The sequence below is a fragment of the Neoarius graeffei genome, chromosome 21 (genome assembly GCF_027579695.1).
Source record: "Neoarius graeffei isolate fNeoGra1 chromosome 21, fNeoGra1.pri, whole genome shotgun sequence".
Taxonomy (NCBI): domain Eukaryota; kingdom Metazoa; phylum Chordata; class Actinopteri; order Siluriformes; family Ariidae; genus Neoarius; species Neoarius graeffei.
In genome coordinates, this window is record NC_083589.1 from 21,009,895 (window position 1) to 21,036,450 (window position 26,556).

Here is a 26,556-nt window from a genome sequence, read left to right on the forward strand (position 1 = left end):
AGCCAGCCAGCCCCAGGAACTGTCTCACCCCTTTTTTGGTCTTGGGCCTCGGGCAGGCCACAATCACTGCTGTCTTATTGATTTGGGGACGCACCTGCCCATTGCCCACGTGGAAGCCCAGATACCGTACTTCCACCTGCCCAATCGCACACTTCTTTGGGTTGGCTGTGAGACCCACTCACCTCAGCGATCCAAGGATGGCCCTTAGGTGTTCTAGATGCCGCAGCCAGTCATTACTATAAATAATAATGTCGTCCAGGTATGCGGCCGCATAGGTGGTGTGGGGGCGGAGGACCCTATCCATAAGCTGCTGGAATGTAGCGGGCACCCCAAACAGCCCAAAAGGAAGTGTGACGAACTGGTGTAAGCCAAACGGTGTGGAAAAGGCCATTTTCTCTCGGGATAGCGGAGTCAAGGGGATCTGCCAATATCCCTTTGTCAAATCCAGTGTCAAATAAAAATGAGCCGTGCCTAGTCGATCAAGCAACTCATCAATACAAGGCATTGGGTACGCATCAAATTTAGACATCGCGTTGACTTTTCTATAGTCCACACAGAACCGGACCGACTCGTCGGCCTTGGGAACCAGGATCACCAGGCTGCTCCAGTCACTGTGGGACTCCTCAACGATGCCCATTTTGAGCATGGCCTCGAGTTCTTCCTGAACCACCTTTTTCTTGTGTTCGGGCAGTCTGTCAGGGCAGCTGCGCACTCCTACCCCCGGGGGCGTCTCAATGCGGTGTTCTATGAGGTGGGTGCAGCCGGGCAGGGGCAAGAACACATCAGAAAATTCTGTTTGCAACTGGACTACCTCCATGAGCTGGGTCGGGGAGAGGTGGTCTCCACAGGGGACCAGAGTGGTGGGCGATGTCAATTTTCCCTTTTGAACCTCCAGCCCCAGCTCCGCTTTCTCTGGAACCACCGACACCAACGCCACGGGGACCTCCTCGTTCCAAGGTTTTAACAGATTGAGGTGGTAAATCTGTAACGCCCCACCCCTGTCCATTCGCCTCACCTCATAGTCGACGTCCCCGACTCGCCGTGTGACCTCAAAGGGTCCTTGCCACCTGGCGATCAATTTGGAGCTCGATGTGGGCAACAACACGAGTACTTTATCTCCTGGTGTGAATTCCCTAAGGCGCGTGCCCCTGTCATACAGATGGACTTGATGTTCTTGGGCCTGCTGCAAATTCTCCTGGGTTAGGTGCGTGAGGGTGTGGAGTTTGGCACGCAGGATGATAACATATTGAATTTCGTTTTTGCTTGTTGAAGGTCCCTCCTCCCAATTTTCACGCAGCACATCTAAAATGCTGTGCAGCTTATGCCCGTATAATAATTAGAGCAGGGAGAACCCCGTGGAGGCTTGTGGGACCTCTCGCACTGCGAATAACAGGGGCTCGAGCCATTTATCCCAGCTGCATGCGTCCTCGCTTACAATTTTTTGAATAATGTTCTTGAGGGTGCGGTTGAACCATTCGACTAAGCCATCCGTTTGTGGGTGATAAATGCTGGTGCGGATAGGCTTAATTCCCAGTAACCCATACAGTTTGCGCAGCGTGCGTGACATAAACGTAGTGCCTTGATCCGTCAGAATCTCTTTGGGGATTCCGACTCGGAAGATGATGCGGAAGAGTGCTTCCGCAATACTGCATGCTGAGATATTGCGAAGAGGCACTGCTTCTGGATATCGTGTTGCATAGTCCACCAGAACTAAAATAAAGCGATATCCTTGTGTTGACCAATCTAATGGCCTGACGAGATCCATCCCAATTCTTTCAAACGGGGTCTCAATTAATGGCAGAGGGTGCAAAGGCACTTTTGGAATGGCCACTGGATTTACTAACTGGCATTCGCGGCACGCCGTACACCACCTACGGACATCGCTGCGAATTCCTGGCCAATAGAACTGGGCCATTATTCAGGCTAGTGTCTTATACTGCCCTAAGTGTGCAGCCATGGGATTAAAGTGAGCCGCCTGGAAGGCCCTTTGGGATCAAAAGCTGGGTTATCGGTTCCTTAGTCTGAGTGTCCTGCGTCACTCGGTATAATCTATCCTTAATAATGGAGAAATAGGGGAAGGACGGGGTGGCATTTGGCTGGAGTGTTTGACCATCCATTACTCTCACTTGGTCAAACGCATGCCGCAGAGTCTCGTCTCACGACTGCTCTAATGGGAAATCTGCGAGGGATTCCCTGAGAGAGGGAGGAGGTGCCTGCTGCCTCCTCCTGATGACGTAGATGGCTCTGTGACAGCTGCTCCCGCCAAAGCCACACCGGGACCTCCCCCCACTAAACTATGGCAGGCCCCACTCTTCACTAAATGTGTCATTAATTCCCCGAATCCCGGTCAGTCAGTCCCCAAAATTATCAAGTGGGTAAGGCGAGGATTAACTGCCGCCTTTACTCTAAATTTCTCCCCTCGAAATAGAATGTGGACCGACATTAAAGGGTAGTTGTGAACATCCCCGTGCACACACAACACCTTCACCAATTGTGCTCTCCCCAATGCCTCATCTTGCACCAGGCTTTGGTGGATTGAGGTCTGATTACAGCCGGAGTCCACCAAAGCCTGATACGTATCCCCTTGGATACTCACTGATATGCGATATGCTCCGGCCCGATCGAGGGCGGTCCCTGGCACGTCGGGGATCCAGACCACCGCACCTACCTCCATTGCTGAGCACTGATGCTGGAGGTGCCCTGGCTCCCCGCAGCGCCAGCATACCGGCCCAGGCTTTCCCTCTGCACCGGTGTTCCAGAGCTCACTCACTTGAGGGGGGGAAGACACAGACATGGAAGTAGGAAATGGTAGGGCACCGCGGGTGCAGCAGGCCAGCTGGGGTGGAGCCGGCCCCCGCCTCCGCAGTGGGGGAATGGGGCAAGGATGAGGAACAGAAGGAGAGAGAGGGGAGAAGAGGAGACATGCTGTCGGAACAGCCGCCATATGGTGCTCCGCCAGCTTGATGGCCTGATCCAGCAACGCTGGGCGATGGCACTGGACCCACTCCGCTGGTCCTTCCGGAAGTCGGGTGATGAATTGTTCCAGTACCACCAGGCCGATGATTCCCTTGGCGTCGCGGTTGTCGGCCCTCAGCCACTGCCAGCAGGTGTCCCGGAGTTGCTGGCCAAACACGAACGGCCGGCCGACCTCCTCCAGGCGCAGCGCACAGAAGCGCTGCCACTGCTGCTCTGGGGTGTGCCCCACACATTGGAGGAGGGCCCTGTGGAGGTCGGCGTAGATCAGCTGGCTGTCAGCAGGGAGCTGTAGTGTGGCCAGCTGCGCCTCACCCGTTAGCAGGGGGAGGAGGCGCACCGCACATTGTTTCACCAGCCAACCCTATGCCTCTGCCGCCTGCTCAAAAAGAGCAAGGAAGGCTTCGGGGTCGTCATGCAGACCCATCTTCGTTAGGGTGAGGTGGGGAGGGTCCGCAGCGATGGTGATGGTGGACCCCCCGCCGACACGAGCAGGCGCCGGAACACCTGGCCATCTTCCTGCTGTGCCAGCACCAGGGCTTCGAACCATTGTTCCTGCTCCTTCCGGAGGGCAACCAGTGCCTGGTGCTGGCTCTGTTGGGCCGAGGCGAGGGCATGGACCAGGTCCTTGAAGGGAGAGGATTCCATGAGGCTGTTCTCTTCTGTACTCCATCCCGGGTTTCGGCACCACTGTAGAAATAGTTAAGGTGGGTGGAGCACAGACCCATGGCAGGCCAGAACTGAGTTTGCAAAAACCCTTTTTATTTTAGCTTTTCAGCTTTTAATTATTCTCACACACACACACACACACACACACACACACACGTGTTCTTGTTCAGGGAGAGCCCCCTTCCTCTGCTCTCCCTCTCCTCTTATAGGGCGCGGTCACTGGGGAAGACACACAAACACAGGTTAATTCCCATCAGGTGCAGTGCTTCTGCCACTTACCTTCCCTGACTCCGCCCTCCATTCAAAGACCGATGTTTGACCACGCCCCCGCTGCCACACACACCCACACAAGAACCTCCCTCTCTAGATCTAGAAGGTGACCCCATATACCAAGTTAATAAAATCCTCAACTCTCGAAGCAGACAAGGGCAGCTTGAGTATCTGGTTGACTGGGAGGGGTATGGCCTGGAGGAACATAGCTGGGTTAGCTCCAGGGACATCTTGGACTCATTCTCCAAACACCACAGTGCCCCTCATCTCCAGATTATTAACAAGTACACCTGTCTCTCGTTAGTCTGCAATCACTCCCCTATATAAGCTCAGCAATCACAAACACACATCACAAAGTATAATTCTGTGTCCCAGTACCTGACCTTATTGAGCCTTCTGACTTTCTGCCTGACTACTTGTGTTTAGACTCTGTTTATATTTATTTCCTGACTCCATTTCCTCGCATGCCCTCTAATATCCCATTTGCTGATCAACCAACCCTTGCCTGTCCCTGAGTACGACATTGGCTTCCTGATTTGGATTTGTTGACAGTTTGCAATGCACGCGCTCTCCCCTGTGTTTGCATCCGTAAATGCCTGCACCCTGACAATAGAGACTTACATAAACTGAACATAATAACGGCAGCTGGTTTTCATCTCCTTTATTGTCTTTATACCAGTCTTGGTTCTTTTATCTTTCCCTTGTATGTGGTTATTCATCTAGATTACCATCTAGATCAGAGGTTTTGGTAGCTTGCTAGCTACATTAATGACATTAGCAGCAAGTTAGCTCACTAGTTAGTTTAGCTTAGAAATGTGTAGATTTCTGGTACTGAAAACAGGGCTAGCCAACAGTGTGATGGCCACTAATGTTCAGCCTTATGGATCGGACTCTCAGTCTTGTTCAACTGATATTTTTGGTAGTGATGATGCTGCTGGACAGTCTAGCAGTATTGCTGATAATTTAAACAAGCAATTCCCAAGCCAGCTAATTTTAAAAGCTTATCCATGCTGAATAATCGGTGCTAGGGAGACATGTTTCTCTGCTGCATGGTATAAGTCCAGACCCTGGCTTGAATATTCCATCAAAAAAGATGCTTGCTTTTGCTTTCCATGCCAGGTATTTAGTAGTCCTGCATGTCATGATAAAGACATTGTCTTTGTGACAACAGGATTTAGTAACTAGAAAGCAGCACGAGAATACAACCGTGGGCTACAATAGCATGCATCAAGCCAGGGACACATACACGCTGTCTCTAATTGGGAAGATTATAAAAGATGTCAGGAAATGGGCACAACTGTTGCCTCGCTCCTAGGTCCTCAACAGGTAGAAAAGAAAAAAAAAGATACTACCTAAAGAGTATTGGAGAGGTGGTGAAATTTCTTGTAGTGAATGAATTTCCCTTACGTGGTGATTAGAAAAAGGTGAACAATGAGGGATCCTTTGATGGTCAGGGCTGCTGGCCAGTTTGTTAAATTATTCAAATACACACTTGAAAAGGATAAAACACACATACAATTGCCCCACAAAAAAATCTTCCTGGCCCACCCTGTTAGTGAGAGCTGGCTCTGCTTTAGAGTTGTGCTAAAAGACTTTAGATTTGTGTTAAAAGACTTGTGCGCTAAGTGATTGTAAATCATATTTCTTCTTTTCCCCATAGCCAGTAATGGTATGATGACATTTTAACAGTGTGTAGGTGTTAATAGGTGTGTGTAGGGCAGTTAAACTTGGCAGAGCCCATCCCTCTCCAAGCTTGATCAATGGACAATTTAGAGCAGCCAGTTAGTTAACTGCATGTCTTTAGACTGTAGGGGAAACCAGAGCACCCAGAGAAAATCCACACAGACATGAGGAGAACAAGCAAACTCCACACAGAAAGGCCTCTCATCAGCCATGAGGTTTGAACCCAGAACTTTCTTGCTGTGAGGTGCCAGTGCTAACCACTGCACCACCGTACCACCCAAACCATATTTACTTGTTGAAAAACAACACACATAGGAGAAGTGTGCTTTTTTAAATCCTTGTAGCATCTCCTGATTCAAGGTACTTTCTACTTTTTCAGAGGAAAAAGTATGAGCTTGAAAAAATTTTAATGTTTGTATACCTCATGTAATATATTTAAGTGGTATTTTATGGCAAACAGCATACTTTATTGTGAAGAGTGTTGAATGTATTTTTTGCTTGCCTAGGATCAAATGAAATGATGTTATACCATTATAGTAAGTGGTATTTTATGACAAATAGCATACTTTATTGTGCAGAGTGTTGAATGTATTTTTTTGCTTGCCTAGTATCAAATGAAATGATGTTATACCATTATAGCCCTAGTAGATACACTTCAGATAAAGTGGTTCTTAAAAAAGAAAGTGCATTAATTAGAAAATATGAAAGTGAGTGTGAGCAACAATGAAACAAGCAGAGAAACATTTATGGTAAATGGTAGTGATTGGTAATGAAACATTTTGAGCAAAACTGAAAGTAAGGATTCACTAAATTGAAAACCAAAAAAGTTTTTGTTTGTTTGTTTGTTTGGTTGGTTGGTTGGTTGTTTTTTTTTTTGTCTGGCACAAACTTTTCTGGCAATGTGTCAGGACAGATTAAAGCCCAAACTATTACACATACATGCAAACTCCACTGACAGTTTGATTATTCATCGATTTTGTCTTTGTGATATCTGTAGTAACAAACTCACATCTGGTTGGCATGCATGTAATTTTAAGGGGATTATTTTAATATGGTTGATTAGCAGTTACATAATATGAGGGTAAATTAGGGTGTGTTGTTTGCATATGATGTACATTTTCAGTCTCATAAAAGTATTTCATGGCAAAAAAATCCAAAAACCCTGTTTGACACTAGATTGTGCCTTTAATGATTAGGTTTCATAAAAATTGTCATTGTTGTATCCGTAACATCCACTTGAAATGTACAAGCGCATCATACTTACCAAGTTAGTTGTACAGATGAGGAAAATAGTTGCAATTTTATTTTGTATATTTCTTCATCCCTTACAAATTAGTTTCTGGTTACACCACTGCCAGCATAACACACAACGTGCTTCTTAATAGTTTTTAGATCTGAGTGTGGCTTACATCAAGTACAGCACACAGACATTGATTTTATCCTGCATTTCAAACTGTGGTCAAGTCAGCTGTGGTGCAAACCGGAGTGCATATACATGCATATACGGTAACTGTCCTTCAAATGGCTACCTTATAGATCCGCCTTTGAATTCTGAATAGTGTGGAAAATGTTGAGCAGTGGTGTACTACAATATGGGCCATTTCGTTATTATTTTTTCCAAGTTCATACAGGCCAAATAGAGCAAGGCTGAGAGCCTTGTGTTTCACACATATGCCACAACACTTCCTTCTGATCTATATACATTTTTGGACTATTAAGTAAGTATGCTTCTGGACAATGAGGTTCTCATTTGCAAACATTGTGCTTTGCATACTACTACCTCTGGTGCTGCCGCCTAGTGTGTTGGAGGAAGTACAAGTCATAACAAAATTTGTCTCAACAGTATTTTGTATCATGATATTCAATACAACAAAATTCTGTCTCATGTCAAAAATAGATCTAATGGGTGAGAACTGGTTTCCACACAGCTGAAGCTGATCTCATCAAGTCTGATGTCAGATCTCTGATCTTTTTGGTTGTACAGCAGTTTTAAATTTGTTTACATAATATGCCATTCTGTGCCCTCAAATCTATTCTTATTTCCATGCAACTTGATTATGAATGCTATCATGCATAAAGCAAACATCTCAAGTACTTCATCCAGCCTTAAAAAGCTATGATTTTTCATTCACAATTATTTTAATAGTTACCAGCCACAAGTGAGTAGTAAGATTTGTCAACTGAAACTGCTATGTACTGTTTATGCATGTACAAAACAGATCATGTAGTGATGTTAGGAAAATGGCACATGTACATTCAGCTCCAGAATTATTGCATGTTCAGGAATGATTGGTTAAAAAAAATGTTAAACGTACTATTGGTACCTCAGCATTTACCATACTACCCCCCTTTGCTACCATAACATCACGAAGAATACAGTGAGCCCACCATAATGGAGAATCTCTTTAAATCCTCTAGCGTCCTCTCTTGGGGACTCTCCTCTTGAGCTCACTCCACAAATTATCAATGGAATTTAGGTCAGGAAACTGGGATGCCCATTTAAAAAACTTGATTTTGTGGTCATTACAGCATTTTTTGTGGCTTTGATGTATTATTTTAGACCATTTTCCTGCTGGAAGAGTCAAGCAGGACCCAGTTGTAGCTTCTTGGCAGACACAGCTAGATTTTCTTTTAAAATCTCCTTGCATATCATGGAGTCCATGATGCTGTGTATTCTTACAAGGTTCCCAGGGCCTTTGAAGGAAAAACAGTCCCACAAATTCACAGACCTATCACAATACTTTTATGTTATTTTCCATATAACCAACCTTTTTTAACACTAAGCCTTGGGTAGTTACTCAACTGACCACTGAACCCAGTTCAAGTTGTGATTACTGAATTCAAGGTGTTTACATTTGTGGTGAGATAAAAAAAGGGTTTCTTCCTGCACATCTTCCAAACAGTTTTCCAAAATGTTTTCAATGTTCTTAGAATAATACACATCAATAAAAGGTTAAATTTCTGTCATATGTTTAGTTTGCGATTAAGCTAACGAACCACAAACCACAAAAACATACCTTCTTCACCCTTTATCTTTACCAGGGCTGCCAATAATTCTGGAGCTGATGGTTTGCAAGGTGCAATTTGGCCAGAAAACACAGATCAGTTTATCAACACCAATCCTGGGGCCACTGCCCTGCAGAGTTTCATTTCATTCCTTGCTCCAAACACACCAGACCATGCTCACAAGCTGATGACCTCCATAAGTAGGATCAGGCATTTTTCAAGCAGGGGAACCTTAAGAATTGAGGAGAACAAACCTGTCGTTTTATCACGATATGCAACTGGAATTATCCAAACCATATTGCTTATTTTATATATGTTATATACAATCCCCTCCGAAAGTAATGGAATGGCAAGGGTTTTTTTTTTTGCTATACACTGAAGCCATGTAGGTTGGCGATCAAAAGATGAATATGAGAGGATAGATCTGAATTTCAGCTTTTATTTCCTAATATTTACATCCAGATGTGTTAAACAACTTAGAACACAGCATTTTTTTTTTGTTTGAACCCATTAATTTTTCATTTTCAGCTGGGCGAAGTATTCTGTCAGCAATGGTTGGAGATGGATGTATGTGCAGAAGGGGTTTATTACAAAGATGACAATCAGGCAAACAATCCCAAATGGTAGGCATATATCAGAAATGGCAAAACAGGCAATAGCTCGAGCGAGGCACAAACAGATTATCGTAGACAAAGCAGGATCAAAAATGAGGGACAGGAAATCAGGAATCAGGAAACTAGGAGAAACAATCAGGAACCAAGGCTTGGTAAAGTGTCTAACAATGCAATACTTTGCAGGGTGAGTGTGCATTTTGAGTCCTTATATAAGTGTACTAATCGCACCTTAATCCTGTGCAGATGTGTCATTTGCAGCACACGTGCGTGAGCCAGTTTGGAGCACACACTGTCCACAGCACACCTGAGAGGCCCCCTGTTGCATGCGCCAATGCGCACAGGTGTGACAGACAAACCCCCCCCCCCCCCCCCCCCAAAAAAAAGCTCCCTCTGGGAGCTTAAATCCATCTTCCCTTGCTCTGGGGATAAGAGTCTGACACTGGAAGCCATGCCATCAGCGCTCCACTCTTATCAGGTAATTGGCCCATCACCGTGTTCGTCCCATGAGCCACCTAATCATGCAGCTGACCCAGACAGGTTCTGGAGGCTTGGGGTCCTCCAGGTCAGCATAAAAGAAGTTGCACTGTAATGTGAACTCCTTGAGGTGATATTCCACTCGATCATAGGGCGCCGGGTTGTCTATTCCAAGTCACTGCCAGAGAAACACGGCTAGGGGCTGAGGCATGGAAACTTGGATATGGCATTGAGGGACGTACTGGTTGACTTCTGCTACATCCGTGTTTTGGCAAACTATTCTGTCATCTGGGCAAAGTGTTCTGTCAGCAATGGTTGGAGACGGATATATGTGCAGAAGGTGTTTATTACAAAGATGACAATCAGGCAAACAATCCAAAATGGTAGGCATATATCAGAAACGGCAAAACAGGCAATAGCTCAAGCGAGGCACAAACAGATTATCGTAGACAAAGCAGGGTCAAAAATGAGGAACAGGAAATCAGGGATCAGGAAACCAGAAGAAACAATCAGGAACCAAGGCTCAGTAAAGTGTCTAACAATGCAATACTTCGCAAAGTGAATGTACATTTATAGTCCTTATAAAGGCGTGCTGATTGCACCTTAATCCCATGCAGGTGTGTGTCATTTACGGCACGCATGCATGAGCCAGTTCAGAGCGCGAACTGTCTAGAACACACCCGAGAGTCCTTCTGTCATGCGTGTCAACATGCACAGTTGTGACATTCATGTGATCAAAAATATTGGAATATGCGACTGACAGGTGTTTCTTCTTGTCCAGGTGTGCCATTAATTGCATTAATTAAGCAAATAATAGCTCTGAATGTCTACTCTTGGTTTGACCCCTGGGTTTCACCTGTGAAGATTGCATTTCTTGTTGAAAAGGATAAACCAACATGAAGACCAGTGAGCTGTCTATCAGAGAAAAGCAAGCAAGTTTGAAACTGAGAAAAGAGAGAAAATCCATCAGAGCCATTGCATAACCATTTGGCATAGCCAATATAACACTTTAGAATGTCATGAAAAGCAAAGAAACCATTGGTAAATAAACACTGAACAAATCAACCAAAGAAAACAACAGCAGTTGATGACAGAAACACTGTGAGAGCTGTTAAGAAAAACCCCAAAACAACAGTTAATGACATCAACACCAACAACCTCCGTAGGGCAAGGGTGAAGGTATCACAAATCACCATTGAAAGAAGACTTTGAGATCAGAAATATAGAGGCAATACCACAAGATGCAAACCACTTATCAGCAGTAAGAGTCAGAAGGCACCTTTGGAATTTGCAAAGACATATAGAGATGAGCCACAAAAGTTCTGGAATGAAGTTTAACCACTACCAAAGTGATGGAAATGCGAAACTGTAGAGAAAGAAAGGATCTGCCCATGATCCAAAACATACAAGCTGACAGGTCAAGCACATTGAAGGGAGTGTCATGGCTTGGGCTTGCATAGCTGCTTTTGAAATGGGCTCACTAATCTTTAATGATGTAAGTGATGATGGTAGCAGCAGAATGAATTCAAAAGTCTACAGAAACATTCTGTCTGCCAATTTATAGAAAACTGCACCCAATCAAATTGGAGGAAATTCACCATGCAGCAAAACAATGACCCAAAACACACTGCCCACATCACAACGGACTTCATCTGGGGAAAAGGGGGAAGGTTTAAGACTAGCCAATTTAATCACCAGATCTTAACCCAATTCAGCGTATTTCACCTACGGAAGAGGAGACTGAAGGGAGAAACAACCTAAAACATGTCAGTGGTGATGACAGTGGGTCACCAGCTTGATTCAAGCAAGGGATATGGAACCAAATAATAAGTGTTATTTACTTTAATATAATTTAAGAGTATTTGTTCCAATACATTTGCTCACCTAACAATTGCGTGGTCTGCCATCAAAGGTGCCACGTTCTAATACATCGAAATGTATGTATCAGGAAATAAATGCTAGAATTCTGATCTATCATCTAATATCTATATTTTGATCTCAAACTCAAATGTCTTCAGTGTATAGCAAAAGAAGAACATTGGTCTTGCCTTACCTTTCCAATATTTTCATAGGAAACTGCACACAGTCTACAAATTTTAGTTGTCTACCACACAGGTTATTGGAGTTTAAATTAAATAATGACTATAACCTCAATGTGCAGAGTTTCATCTTTAATTTGAAGATATTTACATCCAAATCAGGTGAATGGTGTAAGAGTTACTTATTACATAACCCCCACCCCCAAATTTTTTAAGGGACCAAAAGTAATTGGGCAGTTGTGTTCCATGCCCAGGTGTGTGTGTGTGTGTGTGTGTTATTCCCTCATTCTTTGATTTACAGGTTAGCTGATAAAAGGTCTAGAGCTGATATCAAGGGTTTCATTTATATTTGTATCTGCTGTTCTTAAATTTCATTATGAAGTCCAAAGAGCTGTCAGTGAAGCAAATCATCAATCAATATGAAAAGTCTAAACAAACCCCTCTTCTTCTTGGTAGTCCGTCGGGATCCAAGGATGATGTAATCTGTGCATTCAGCGATAAGGCCGCATGTGGCTCCGCAGCCTGAAGCTGGAAGCGCACAGGTGGCCGCATGTGCAAAAAAAAACCATCACAGAAACAGCAAACCATTATGTGTGACTCAACCAACTACTGGTACATTCTTAAAAAAAAAGGTGAGCTCAAGAACACCAAAAGGCTATGAATACCACAGAAGACAACTCTGGTGGATGACAGAAAACAAAACAAAAAAATCTTTCCCTGGTGAAAGGAAAATTGAACAGCACTTCACAGTACAGATGCACAATGATACCAAATCATACTTCAAAAGCAAAGAACTGGAATATCCTGCAATTAGGTCAAGCATCTGACCTGACCTAATTGAGAAGTCTTGCTGAAGGCACAATGCCCCATGAAGAAGCAGGAACTTAAGACAGCTGCAGTAAAGGCCTGGCAGAGCATCACCAGACAGGAAACCCAGCATCTGATGTCTATGGGTTCCAGACTTCAAGCAGACATTGACTGCAAGGATTTGTACCCAAGTGTTAAAAATGACAATTTAATTTATGATTGTTAGTTTGTTCAATTATTTTTGATCCCTTATAAATGATGGGACCACATATAAAATAGTGCTGTAATTCTTACACCGTTCAATCGATTTGGATGTAAGTACCCTTAAATTAAAGCTGAAAGTCTGCACTTTGAGGTCATATTCATACTGGAGTTTAACTTCAATACACTGTGTGTAACTAAAATAACTATAACATTGCCCATGTCCTAATATATTGTGCTATATTTATAATTAAAATGTTGTTACATTAAGTCTCAAGCTAATCTTTAAATTATGGAAACAGCATACTTTTGGGGCAGAACATTTACTTTTTGTATATCACTAGATAAAAGAATTAGATAACTGAAAGTTTCTTCAGTAAAACCTTACAAACATCAGTTTGCTCACACAAATCAAATATTGTATAGAGAGGAGATAATTTGCAGAAAGATACACATTATACGCATTTAAAATCAAGTTGAAAGTGAGAAGTTGAAAGTGAGTTTATACATGTTGGCATACACAAAGCAGACAAATGCTCCCCATTAGCAATGAGATTCTCCCTAAGAATTTCAGTGAGTGGCTTTCTGACCTCCATGGTGATGTTGCGTGTGGCAGTGGGTGTGCACTCCAACATCTCATCATTGCAGCAGCCAGCACAGCGCATGAGCACCACACAGGATGGAATGAAAATGTGCTCAATGTCATCAGGATACTCCTGATGGACTTCTACCAACATCTCCCGTGGCCGGCACATCGACTTATTGTAGACCTCAGTAAAGGACACAACTGCAAAGGGATATAAAGCCATATTATAAATTCAGTTATGTTAGAAAGTCAGTGATAATATTGTCTTTTTGCAAGTAAATATTAATTTGAAAGTCTAGTTTAATTGAGGTTTGTGAGCCACTCTGACTACAAATTATAATACTGCATTGCCTGTGACGTATTTACTTCTATCCTGTCATGGATGTGGGCTTTAAATTGCAAGTTCTACATTATTGTTACACTAATGTATTATGTTTCTTCTGTATAAAATAAAAAGTACATTGAAATCTGAATTAGAAGTACAATGTCAGCATATTGTCAGCAGTATACAGCAGGCAGTGACGTAAACTGTTTTCTTTTGACATAAGCTGTCCTATTTTTTGGAATGCAGTGACACAAAGAAGTGTCAATGCTGAATAGTTGATTTCCGTTAACAACTTCTTTCCATTACATGGACATAAATCTGAACCCGTTTGATATTCTTCAGTCCTGAATCTACTCTGGACCTGTTTACATGATCAATATAATCTGATAAGTAAAACTGACTCGAGACCCAACATGGACAAAGGCAATCATGTCATTTGAGCAGCTTTGACTCAACGATCATGTTCCATCACATGATCAATGTGCTAATGTGAGTAGTTTTTAGAGTACTGAGAAGATAAACTGGACTACATGTTTCTCCTTGGTTCTCTATAATATCTTAACAAAGATAGATATCCTCTAGACACAATCAATACAAATGTGCTTTTCTGTGTTTGTACTGTATAAAAAAGTGTCTAAGAACGAGTGAAGTTTGTATATTTATTTATTTGTCCAGGAGAGGGTGCTCTATTCATGTGCATATACTTATGCATGTGTAATAAAACTTAGGAAGAATCATTGCTTAAGGAAGAATTATTGTATTTAATTCCTTCAGCACCCTTCTTAACTTACCCTCATTTGTGTTGCCTCCATTCTCTTTGGGGATATAGGCACTCTGTGGAAAATGAGTTAAAGTAGTCAGAAATTGAACTAAAATTCTTCACTGATATTGCATTAATGGAAATGAAACAAATTGATGCAAAATAAGGAAAAAACAACCATGAGGTTTAATTTCAAACCACACTATTTTAATACATGATATTTTTTTCCTCTATGTGGTTATTCCCGTTTCAATTATACTTAGTGGCATACTCAAGATATACTGTTTTGGGATGCCCTATTTATCTTTAGTAAATTCTGGTTTCTGTCATGAATTTACCACCCTACATCCAAATTTAGTTGACATAAAAAGGTTTGGCTTTCAGTACTGTCTTGTGCAAATATCACTGCTTGATGCAACCTCTGTCATTCATTGCATGGCAGTTCCTACAGTGACGTAATTTTAGGATTGCTGCCAAAGCAAGGTAAACCAAACCCTCCATCCTCCAACCTATATCTCATTGTATTTGAAGAGACAATAAAGGCATCTTATCTATCCTGTATGCACATTAATACAGCTTAGACTGCCTGACAATGTCACTTATCAGTTTTATCTCATATATAATGGCATAAAAATTGTTTCTAACACAACTGAGTCACATGATTTGGCAATGTATAGGATTCTAAACCAGATGTTACACTGGTTTGGAGTCATGTTTCTCACGTTGTCAAGCTGATGCACTTGTGTAAATCTAACAAAATAACTGCTACTGATAGTTTGCATACTTTGTTTTACATCACCGATGGCTAAACAATGATCTGTTTGCCAAACACTCCTACTTATGGCTTGCTGTCATGTTCCACCATGTTTTGACTTGCAAAGTAGTACAGTTTGCATAAATTTAGAAATACATCTCAAATTGTCAAAATAAACCCATACTTTCTAGGTGTTTCAGAACCAGTAGCCTAAGATATAACACACTACTACATAGTTACTCATGAACTAGCTGATTATTGTTATTACTCCAACTGATTACTTAATTCTATTAATATTACAGAATTAATATTACTAATTCACCACCATTCCTGTAAACCCTTTTCCCCTGATAACTCTATCACCCTCCAAACATGCTCCAAGTCTTCTAAGTATCATAATTAGCAGATCAATTTTATATTCACACAGCAGAAGTCCCCAGTGTTGAACTGATACCCCCAATGCTGAATACCTACAATCATGAATCAACTGTTACAGTGTTCCATTGTGTCCAGGTGGACTTAAATTCGCTCTGCAGATACTGTATTCGCCACTGGGGATGTTCATGTGGCCAGTGGAACTATTCATCTTGTGTTAAGTCATTTGGTACGTTTTAGCCAAAGTGTGTGCACAAATTTAGCCTATTTCAGTACTTGTTAGAAAGCATTATGCATGGGATTAGCTACTAACTAGAAGATCACTGGTAAAACACTGAAAGTTAATCTGGTGTGAGACAGTTGGACTGGACCTGATGAAAGTCTGCCAAAGTTTAAAGTGGCAGAAAACACAGGGCTATGATCAGCTGTCAAAGTATAGCATAGTCTACATTTTATGCGCTTCTTTAAACTGTGATCAAGCTTTATTTCCACTTTATTTCTGCTAACTGATGAAATTGACTTAATGATTCCCCCATTTATATGGTCTATACTTGTTCAACATGTTACTATAATAGGTTTCAAGTCCTTAAAAGTTTGACTTTGATCCAAAATCCTTGCAGAATTAACAATACCAATATTTGGGTATATTCTTCCTCTGGATAAATGCATAAGCGTTTATTATGATTGTTGGTGTTAGTTCAACACTATTATGTGTTCGTGATTTGGAAAAGAGTCAATGAATGGATGAAAGTCTCCAAACGTAGTGCTCGCGCACCCTGGGTTTAGTTTGAACTGGCACATATCCATAAGCACACTGCGCCTTTAATATTACCAAGGTGGCTCTGACGAGGCCTTCACAAAAATCACACTCTCCCCTTCGGTCGAACACACACATACTGACAAGCTGGTAGTAATTACAGTCCAACCTTCAAGTACTCGATCGTTATCTCTAAGGAAATGCGTGAGCAGAATACGCAGACTTCATTTTGATTAGGATAGACTACTATACATTTGGGTAGGTGTAGAAGAGAGCATGGTCAATGACCTCAGTGACAAGGACGTCCTTGTCAAACGCGCGACTGGTGCGATCCCAAACGCACGACAAAAGTAAAGTACACACCGTGAGCGCACACACGGAATAAATAAACAAATAAATAAATAAAATAAAAACCCTTACCTTGACAGCTGAGAAATAGAGGAGCGTCACACAAAACAACTGCAACAAGCGCACGGCCAAGTTCATGACTGACATGGCGCAACGCGAAAGTCTGTCTAAAATCCTATCGTACGATAGGCGAACTTGTTTAAAAGCATCAGAGAGAGTCTCAGAAAACAGGGCAGACATGGATGGATCTTCCGAAAGATAGGGTTATCAGGAGAACTAGCCTATAACCAAGCTAAAAGTCTCATTTTGGTCCCACGAGACAAGACACCTGATGGAAAGGACGTCGGGTTCAACTGTTGCCGATGATTTTCAAAATATCCAGAAACGTCAGAAGCCACATGCACGACGTGAATCCGCTCACATGGTCCCGACGCACTCTCAGCTGCTTCTGCTCAAACGGCTTTACAATCCACATCAAAGGATGATAATATTCCCATGACTTAACCTGTCACTCGGCTGTTAATTTGTTTAAACGAGTTATTGACTCTGATGTAACTTTGAGCTCTGGTGGCTCAGTCAGTCACAACCTGGCAGTCCCTCGCGCAGAAGTCGTAAGTGGCCGGTAAAACCGAGTAGGTCTCTAACTTCTGCTGCTGAATAATAACAATAATAATAAAAATAACAAAGAATGGACTTCGGAATCCGCTTCCTGATGGGTTTCCAACAGTTTTTACCACCAATTTTTTTCTTTCCTTTTTTCTTTCTTCTTCTTAAAAAAAAAATCTTTGAGTCGGAGACGTGACACCGCAGCCAAGCTAAAGCGATGCGCTGGAGGGGTTTCAACTGTCGGTCACTTGGGCAGCGCACTGAGGTTGAAACTCCATATGAGCGCATCTGATTGGACTGCACCGCGGTGGGCGTGTCTATGGCACGGCATTTTCCTTTTAGCAGAGCGGCATAAGGCAGTAGTCAAATTAAACGTACACATTTCCCCTTAACTTTTGCGAGGACTTTAAAAGAAAGCTGCAAATTAGGTTTATATGCACACACACACACACACACACACACACACACATATATATATATATATATATATATATATATATATATATATATATATATATATATATATGCAAATTAGGTTTATATGTACACACACACACATATATAAACTTTATTAGACTTCAACACTATCCATAATTACCAAGCATGGTCAGGCTTGCAGTTATGTTACTGTGTATTGATGCTTTAATAGTCAAAATACACCCCATTCATAGCAGTAGACTACTGCGTAAAGAGGTTTGCGGAAAGTTACAGTAACACAACAGGAACCACTTGACCGCAAGAGCCGTCGTCTTTTTCAGGATCGGTCTGCCATAATCGGAAAATTAGGGTGTAATCATATCATATTCGTCGTCGTCTGTGTGTGTGTGTGTGTATGTGTCGGTCGCCACGTACAGGTGTCCTTGCGTGCGTGCGTGCGTGCCAGGAGACCGGATCTCTATGCTCTGGGCACGTGATCTGAAATGGAATCATTCATTATCCAAGTCAATGGCTGCGTCCAGAAACTGCACGCTACCTTATTTAATAATGTACTAAATTAGTAACCAGTAGTACAGCTACAGATCTAGGCTTCTAATTAGTGAGAAAGTATGTGCTTTTGGACCTTTTTGGGCATATGAATAAAGATACTGGTGCTCTGTAACTATCCCACTGTTATTTTAGAGCTATACCCTATATAGCCTGAGTGACTTAATCACAGCGTACTGTCGAGTACATCACTCAGGGGAAAAAAAAAAAAGTTAGATGAGCATGAAAGTGATTTGTCAGTCTTATTTCAATTAGGATTATGACCAATTTATTGTACAGGTTAAATATTTCCAAACTTTCCCTTACACTGGTGCTCACGCTTGTCATGCAGTTTTTTCATGCTTGGCTGTGTGCCACTGTTTCAGAAAAGCCACAGGCCTCCTCTGCATTCATTCATACCTCTCCTTTTCCTCTATTCATAAAGTTGAAGTGGCGCCCTCTGCCTGTCGCATAATGTAAGTTATTTCATGAGTTTATGAATCATATAGTCCTGGATCCGTATCCTGATTAATACATGAACTAATGATCAAGTCCCTCTTATTTTGGATGAGGCATGCCAGAGTTACAAAACACTAAACTGTCCAGTATGGCGAAATATTTTGAGAAAGAATGATAGTTGAAAAACTAAAAGTATTTGAATATATATCTAAAGTCTAAAGTCCTTCCCGTGCCCTATGGCGCTATATATATTATTACTTTTGTAGAAGAAGTTAATCGCGAACTTTGTTGATATGCTGCAAGGAAAATTCCCATGACTTTCAGCACACCAATTGATTTTAGATTTTTTTTCACAAGCATGTTTTAATTGTACTTTTTAAAAAATTATTTTTGACTGGCAAAGTCAGTTGCTTTTAGCTCCCAAATTTACCTCTTACCACATTTATCTCGTTCTGTCAAATAAAAATTGATGCCCCTTATCATCTGTGTGTGTGTGTGTGTGTGTGTGTGTGTGTGTGTGTGTGTGTGTAATAAAGGCAATGTACACACACCCCTGTTAATGCTGTTTAGTCTGAGTTACAGGTGCAGCCTTGGACTGGTGTACTGCGTGAAATAGGCTGAGAGAAGAGAAGAAACAATATGTGATAACACACCACTAAGAGAAACAGCCGGGTGTCTCATCTGGAGAGGTGTTTGCATGTTTGTTAGTGTGCTGCACATCAAAATTTAATTGAAAATTAACAGAGAAAGTTTGGACTCTTGCTACTGCTGACTCATTTCAAATGAAAGCAAGGACAGAGCTAATTAGCTTTACACTCCCATTACATTTTTACTGAGGACTTCCCGCTTACACACACACACACACACACACACACACATTGCAAGACATAATGGTATCTGTCCTGCATGGTGTATTGCAAAGTAAAAGCATGCACTTCCCTGCAAAGTTGTGCACACACAACTAACCTGAACATACATCTTGCAGAATGATTGAACAATACTCTCTGTGATATTGTAGACCCTCAAACATGCCTAAATAGTGTCTTCTGGAATTTACAGTAAATTTCACAACTAACTGTAGGCTGTAAACATCCAAACAAATAGCTTATATGAGTACATCATTACCTTACTAGTAATTCCTCAAAAGAGAAAAGATTTTTACAAACTTCTTGATGTGAGAGTCTTGGATATAGACATTTAAACCATTAGTACCCTTCACTGGTTGCTTTAGATTTAAATAAATGTTGCACAGCAGTGTTTCCACAGTGATGTTTCTGGGGTGCCCTTACAGAACACTTCAGTGTTTTACTGCCACCTCCTCCTTAATTTCATGATGGAATTGCTAATAAGTTGACACGTTGAGCCAGGTCGACTGAGAAAGCACCACCATTTGCATTATGGCAGTGTCTGGGAATTAGTATCAATGAAGACTGCTTTACGGTTTGAAAAACTGAATGTCAGTAGGCCCTCATAAAAATTAATTTGTCTTCTAAATAAAATGTTTTGCAATATTTCAAGTTAATTTATTTAACTGTATGACACAAACCTCCCCAATTCTCCCTCAATTCTACAAAGAAAAGTAAAACCTGGGCATTTCAAATCAGATACAAAGGCAGCCTCTTAAAACATATTTAGTTATTCTGTGTATGGACAATCCAATTTGGATAGTAATATGTAGTTACAGAAAAAAATATATACATAAATAAGCATCAAAGAATATACCTCCACATACATCTTTTTTCAGCTGCTCCCATTAGGGGTCACCACAGCAGATCATCATGATCTGTATATTTGATTTGGCATCGGTTTTTACAGCTGATTCCCTTCCTGACACAATCCTCACGAACCCATCCAGGCTTGGGACCAGCACTAAGTATACACTGGCTTGTGCAACCCCAATAGCTGGATATTTTTACTTAATCTGCATGTTTTTAAACTGTGGGAGAAAACCAGAGCACCCAGAAGAAACTGGGAGAACATGCAAACTGCACACAGAAAGGTCCTGTCAGGCATGAGGTTTGAACCAGAACCTTCTTGCTGTGAGGCAACAGTGCTAACCACCATGCCATCATGCATAATGACACCAGATTATGATGCAATTATGACAGTTTTTAATATTATATTTGCTTACACACACACACACACACACACACACACACACACACACACACACACACACACACACACACAAATTTGCTGATAGCCTTCCATGAAAAAAGAAGAACCCACAATTTTCTCTGAAATAACCTGAAACTGACAAAAATATTGCCATCCATCATTGTTTATTCCATATTTAATACAAATCAGACTTTGCTTTTGATTTGTGATTCAACAGAATATTTTAAATAACAAAAAAAAAATTAAAAAGGCATGGACAAAAATGATGAGACCCTTAACTCACTGCAAACAAGGGAATTCTGTAGCTTTCAATGAGACTTTTGCACCTGTCTACAGGTAGTTTGGCCCACTCTTCCTGAGCAAACTGCTCCAGCTGTCTCAGGTTTGAAGGGTGCCTTCTCCAGACTGTATGTTTCAGCTCTTTACATTGATGTTTGATAGGATTGAGATCGGGGCATATAGAAGGCTACTTCAGAATAGTCCAATTTTTTTTCTTCACTATTCTTGGGTGCTTTTAGCTGTGTGTTTTGGGACTTTATCCTGTTGGAGGACCCATGACCTGCAACCTGAGACAGAACTTCGACAACGGGTAGTACATTTCGCTCAAGAATGCCTTGACAGTCTTGAGATTTAATTGTGCCCTACACAGATTCAAGGCATTTCATGTCAGACACAGCAAAGCAGTCCCAAATCATAACCAAGCCTCCTCCGGGTCACAGTAGGTATGGTGTTCTTTTCTTTGAAAGCTTGATTTTTTTTCTTCTGTGGACATAGAGCTGATGTGACTTGCCAATAAGCTTGAGTTTTGTCTCATCTATCCAAAGGACATGCTCCCAGAAGCATTGTGGCTTGTCAACATGCATTTTAGCAAATTCCAGTCTGGCTTTTTTAAGTTTTTCTTTCCACAATGGAGTCCTCCTGGGTCTTCTTCCATTGAGCCCACTGTCACTCAAAAAGTGACAGATGGTGCAATCAGACACTGATGTACCTTAACCTTGGAGTTCAACTTTTATCTCTTTGGAAGTTGTCCTTGGCTCTTTGTCTACCATTGGCACTATGCTTTTATATATATATATATATATATATATATATATATATATATATATATATATATATATATATATACACACACAGTGGGGCAAAAAAGTATTTAGTCAGCCACTAATTGTGCAAGTTCTCCCACTTGAAAAGATGAGAGAGGCCTGTAATTTTCATCATAGGTACACTTCAACTATGAGAGACAGAATGGGGGGAAAGAATCCAGGAAATCACATTGTAGGATTTTTAATTAATTAATTGGTAAATTCCTCGGTAAAATAAGTATTTGGTCACCTACAAACAAGCAAGATTTCTGGCTCTCACAGACCTGTAACTTCTTCTTTAAGAGGCTCCTCTGTCCTCTACTCGTTACCTGTATTAATGGTACCTGTTTGAACTCATTATCAGTATAAAAGACAACTGCCCACAACCTCAAACAGTCACACTCCAAACTCCACTATGGCCAAGACCAAAGAGCTGTCAAAGGACACCAGAAACAAAATTGTAGACCTGCACCAGGCTGGGAAGACTGAATCTGCAATAGGTAAGCAGCTGGGTGTGAAGAAATCAACTGTGGGAGCAATTATTAGAAAATGGAAGACATACAAGACTACTGATAATCTCCCTTGATCTGGGGCTCCACGCAATATCTCACCCCGTGGGGTCAAAATGATCACAAGAACGGTGAGCAAAAATCCCAGAACCACACAGGGGGACCTAGTGAATGACCTGCAGAGAGCTGGGACCAAAGTAACAAAGGTTACCATCAGTAACACACTATGCCACCAGGGATTCAAATCCTGCAGTGCCAGACGTGTCCCCCTGCTTAAACCAGTACATGTCCAGGCCCGTCTGAAGTTTGCTAGAGAGCATTTGGATGATCCAGAAGAGGACTGGGAGAATGTCATATGCTCAGATGAAACCAAAATATAACTTTTTGGTAAAAACTCAACTTGTCGTGTTTGGAGGAGAAAGAATGCTGAGTTGCATCCAAAGAACACCATACCTACTGTGAAGCATAGGGGTGGAAACATCATGCTTTGGGGCTGTTTTTCTGCAAAGTGACCAGGACGACTGATCCATGTAAAGGAAAGAATGAATGGGGCCATGTATCGTGAGATTTTGAGTGAAAACCTCCTTCCATCAGCAAGGGCATTGAAGATGAAACATGGCTGGGTCTTTCAGCATGACAATGATCCCAAACACACCGCCTGGACAACGAAGGAGTGGCTTTGTAAGAAGCATTTCAAGGTCCTGGAGTGGCCTAGCCAGTCTCCAGATCTCAACCCCATAGAAAATCTTTGGAGGGAGTTGAAAGTCCGTGTTGCCCAGCGACAGCCCCAAAACATCACTGCTCTAGAGGAGATCTGCATGGAGGAATGGGCCAAAATACCAGCAACAGTGTGTGAAAACCTTGTGAAGACTTACAGAAAACATTTGACCTCTGTCATTGCCAACAAAGGGTATATAACAAAGTATTGAAATTAACTTTTGTTATTGACCAAATATTTTCCACCATAATTTGCAAATAAATTCTTTAAAAAATCAGACAGTGTGATTTTCTGGATTTTTTTCCTTCTTTTTGTCTCTCATAGTTGAGGTATACCTATGATGAAAATTACAGGCCTCTCTCATCTTTTTAAGTGGGAGAACTTGCACAATTGGTGACTGACTAAATACTTTTTTGCCCCACTGTGTGTATGTGTGTGTGTATATATATATATATATATATATATATATATATATATATATATATATATATATAAAATGTATCTGTGTGTGTGTGCATGCGCGCGTGTGATATTACATGGTTGCATGAAAATATGAAGTTTATCTTTGAGTGGTGAATGTATACATCAAAAGTGAGTGAAGCAAATGAGTGATATTTTTCAACACAAGAAGATAAACTCATCTTTGTGCCACCATGTAATGCTCTTTATATTATATGGACGCATCCACAAAAAATGCTTGTTAATCAAAAGGACTTCAATTTTGAACCAGTTCGCTATTTTGACACTGCACATCACGTCAGCAAGAAAACACTGGGAGTGATGTCATCAGAGTGAAATACCGGGAATGATTATACATACAGAACCCTTTTTCCATGGAATAAAAACATGTATTCTATTCCCTTCTAGCAGGTTTCCTTAATTTGGTTTGATAGCATGCAACATTGTTATCATATTGCTTATCCTACATGTATTACGTCACTCTACCCAATGGAAAATGAGTGTGCAATGTTGTTTACAATATTGCACGTTGTCAAGACAACATGACTATAATGTCTCCCTACTGCAGTAGGCACTGAAACAAGCAGGTGGGATCAAGTTCACTTTTGGCTTTTATTTTATCAAACAGTAAGCAAAATAGAACATGCTTTTCAGTGGACTTGAATTTTCACTGTCCCAATGCACACATGTGATTTCAGCCAGGGGAAGAGATCCTCACTCTCTGCTCCTCTCCCCTTTTATCTGCTCCCTCTCACTGCACACAAACACACACAGACAGCATATTGATTCACATCAGGTGCGTCCACTTTGCCACTCACCTTCCCTGGCCTCGCGCTCCATTCACAAACAGATGCTTGACCACACCCCCACTGCCACATACCCCCACTGCCTGACTCAGGCCGGGGAGCCATCCGGCCTGCAGCCCACTCCCCTCCACTGGGAGAGGTAGCCAGCTACCACCATCTGTGCCCCGGGCTTGTGGACCACTTCAAACTTAAAAGGTTGCAGAGCCAGACACCAATGAGTGATCGGGGCATTGGCATCCTTCATGAAGTGGAGCCACTGGAGCGGGGCATGATGCAAGCAGAGGGTGAAAGGGCATCCCAGTCGGTAATAATGGAGGGTGAGGACCACCCACTTGATGGCCAAGCGCTTCTTCTCAATGGTGCTGTACTTCATCTCCCGCATGGAGACCTTGTGGCTGATGTACAGCATGGGGTGCTCCTCCCCCTCAACAGATTGGGATAAAATGGCCCCCAGCCTCTGTCCAACATTTGTCTGCAACACAAAAGGGAGAGAGAAGTCAGGGGAGTATAAAAATGGCCCCCCACAGAGTACAGCTTTTACCTGGTTAAAGGCCTGTTGTCATGGCTCTGTCCACTGAACCAGATCTGGCACTCACTTTTTATTGAGGTCAGTCAGCGGGCTGGTGACCTCCAAAAAATTAGGCACAAACTGCCTATAATAGCCTGCCAGCCCCAGGATAAATTAGGCACAAACTGCCTCACCCCTTTTTTGGTCTTAGGTCTTGGGCAGGCCGCAATCGCTGCAGTTTTATCAATTTGCAATCTTATCCCATGATCCAAGTGGAAGCCCAAATACCATATTTCTACCCACTCAATTGCACACTTCTTCAGGTTTGCTATGAGTCCTGTGCACCTCAGTGACCTCAGGACCACCCTGAGATGTTATAGATGCCGCTCCTAATCATTACTCATCTCATCTCATTATCTCTAGCTGCTTTATCCTTCTACAGGGTCGCAGACAAGCTGGAGCCTATCCCAGCTGACTACGGGCAAAAGGCGAGGTACACCCTGGACAAGTCGCCAGGTCATCACAGAGCTGACACATAGACACAGACAACCATTCACACTCACATTCACACCTACGGTCAATTTAGAGTCCCAATCATTACTATAAATTATTATGTCATCTAAGTAGGCCACCACATACGCATTTTGGGGATGGAGAATTCTGTCCATGAGATGCTGAAACATTGTAGGGGCCCCAAACAGCCTGAGAGGAAGGGTGACAAATGGGTGTAAACTGATCGGAGAGGAAAAGGAAATATTTTCCCAGGATAATGGAGTCAAGAGGATCTGCCAATATCCCTTTGTTAACCCTCTGTGGTCTGAGGATATTTTCTACCACTCTAATGATTTTAGCATGCTCTGGTTTTGTTGTCAATTTCAACAAATCTAAGCAGTATTTTCAAAGTCATATGACTTTTGTATTCAGCACAAGTTTAGCTACAATAATATCTATGTAGTATGTATGTCATGATTGTACTTTAAAAAAAACATAAATGAAGATGTACTGTAAAAAGAAGTTTTAGAATGGTGTTGGAATGTATGAAAAAGCATTACCTTACTCATTGTGATGAACTGTTTTGATCACTTAAGGTGATTCTGTTCATAAAAGTTAAATTTGCTCCATTGATTTGGACAATTAATTGACCATCAAAAAAAGTATGTCCTATTGTTTTGGGATAAAGGGTTGGCAGTGGGAGGGGTATTCAATGAGAAGGGTAAAAATTTCCATTCCGTTCCATAAGAAGAGTGAAAACCTCTCCCACTGCCAACTCTTAATCATATCAGGTCAAGTCATAATGGGTAAGGGAATGTTTTTCACACATTCCAACACAGCTCTAAAACTGCTTTTTTACAACAGCTTCATTTATCTGCTATTTGAATCAATTTTGGTATTTGACTCTATTCAGTGTGTCTTCAAATTAACTCTTATACTATTTTACTCAGTTCAGCGCCACAACCTACTCTCTTACACAATTGCTCTATAATTTTGCTCCCACTCCAACTTTTACTCTCTAAACTCAAAATAGAGCAAAATTAACTATTTTTGAAGAAAATACTTTTAACTCTGGAAAAATTGCTCAGTCATTGTTCCTGTGTATGCACTACAGCACACGAATATCAACCAATATGCTAATAATAAATAGAAGAAACATTGACACTTACTCAAGCTGATCTTTGGCTGGATCGAG

The 26,556-nt window shown here is 41.8% G+C and overlaps 1 protein-coding gene across 2 annotated transcripts in view; it reads right to left on the reverse strand.

Annotated features, from left to right (window-relative positions):
- The window catches only part of vegfab (vascular endothelial growth factor Ab), a 75,985-nt gene extending 58,496 nt beyond the window's left edge, over nt 1–17,489 (reverse strand). For both annotated transcript variants that reach the window (XM_060902813.1, XM_060902812.1), the window contains exons 1-3: nt 16,714–17,489; nt 14,439–14,481; nt 13,327–13,523 (exon numbers count right to left, since the gene is read on the reverse strand). In XM_060902813.1, coding sequence (XP_060758796.1) covers nt 13,327–13,523; nt 14,439–14,481; nt 16,714–16,881 — 408 coding nt within the window. In that variant the 5' untranslated portion in view covers nt 16,882–17,489. The remainder of the gene's footprint in view (nt 1–13,326; nt 13,524–14,438; nt 14,482–16,713) is intronic.
- Nucleotides 17,490–26,556: the final 9,067 nt, after the last annotated feature.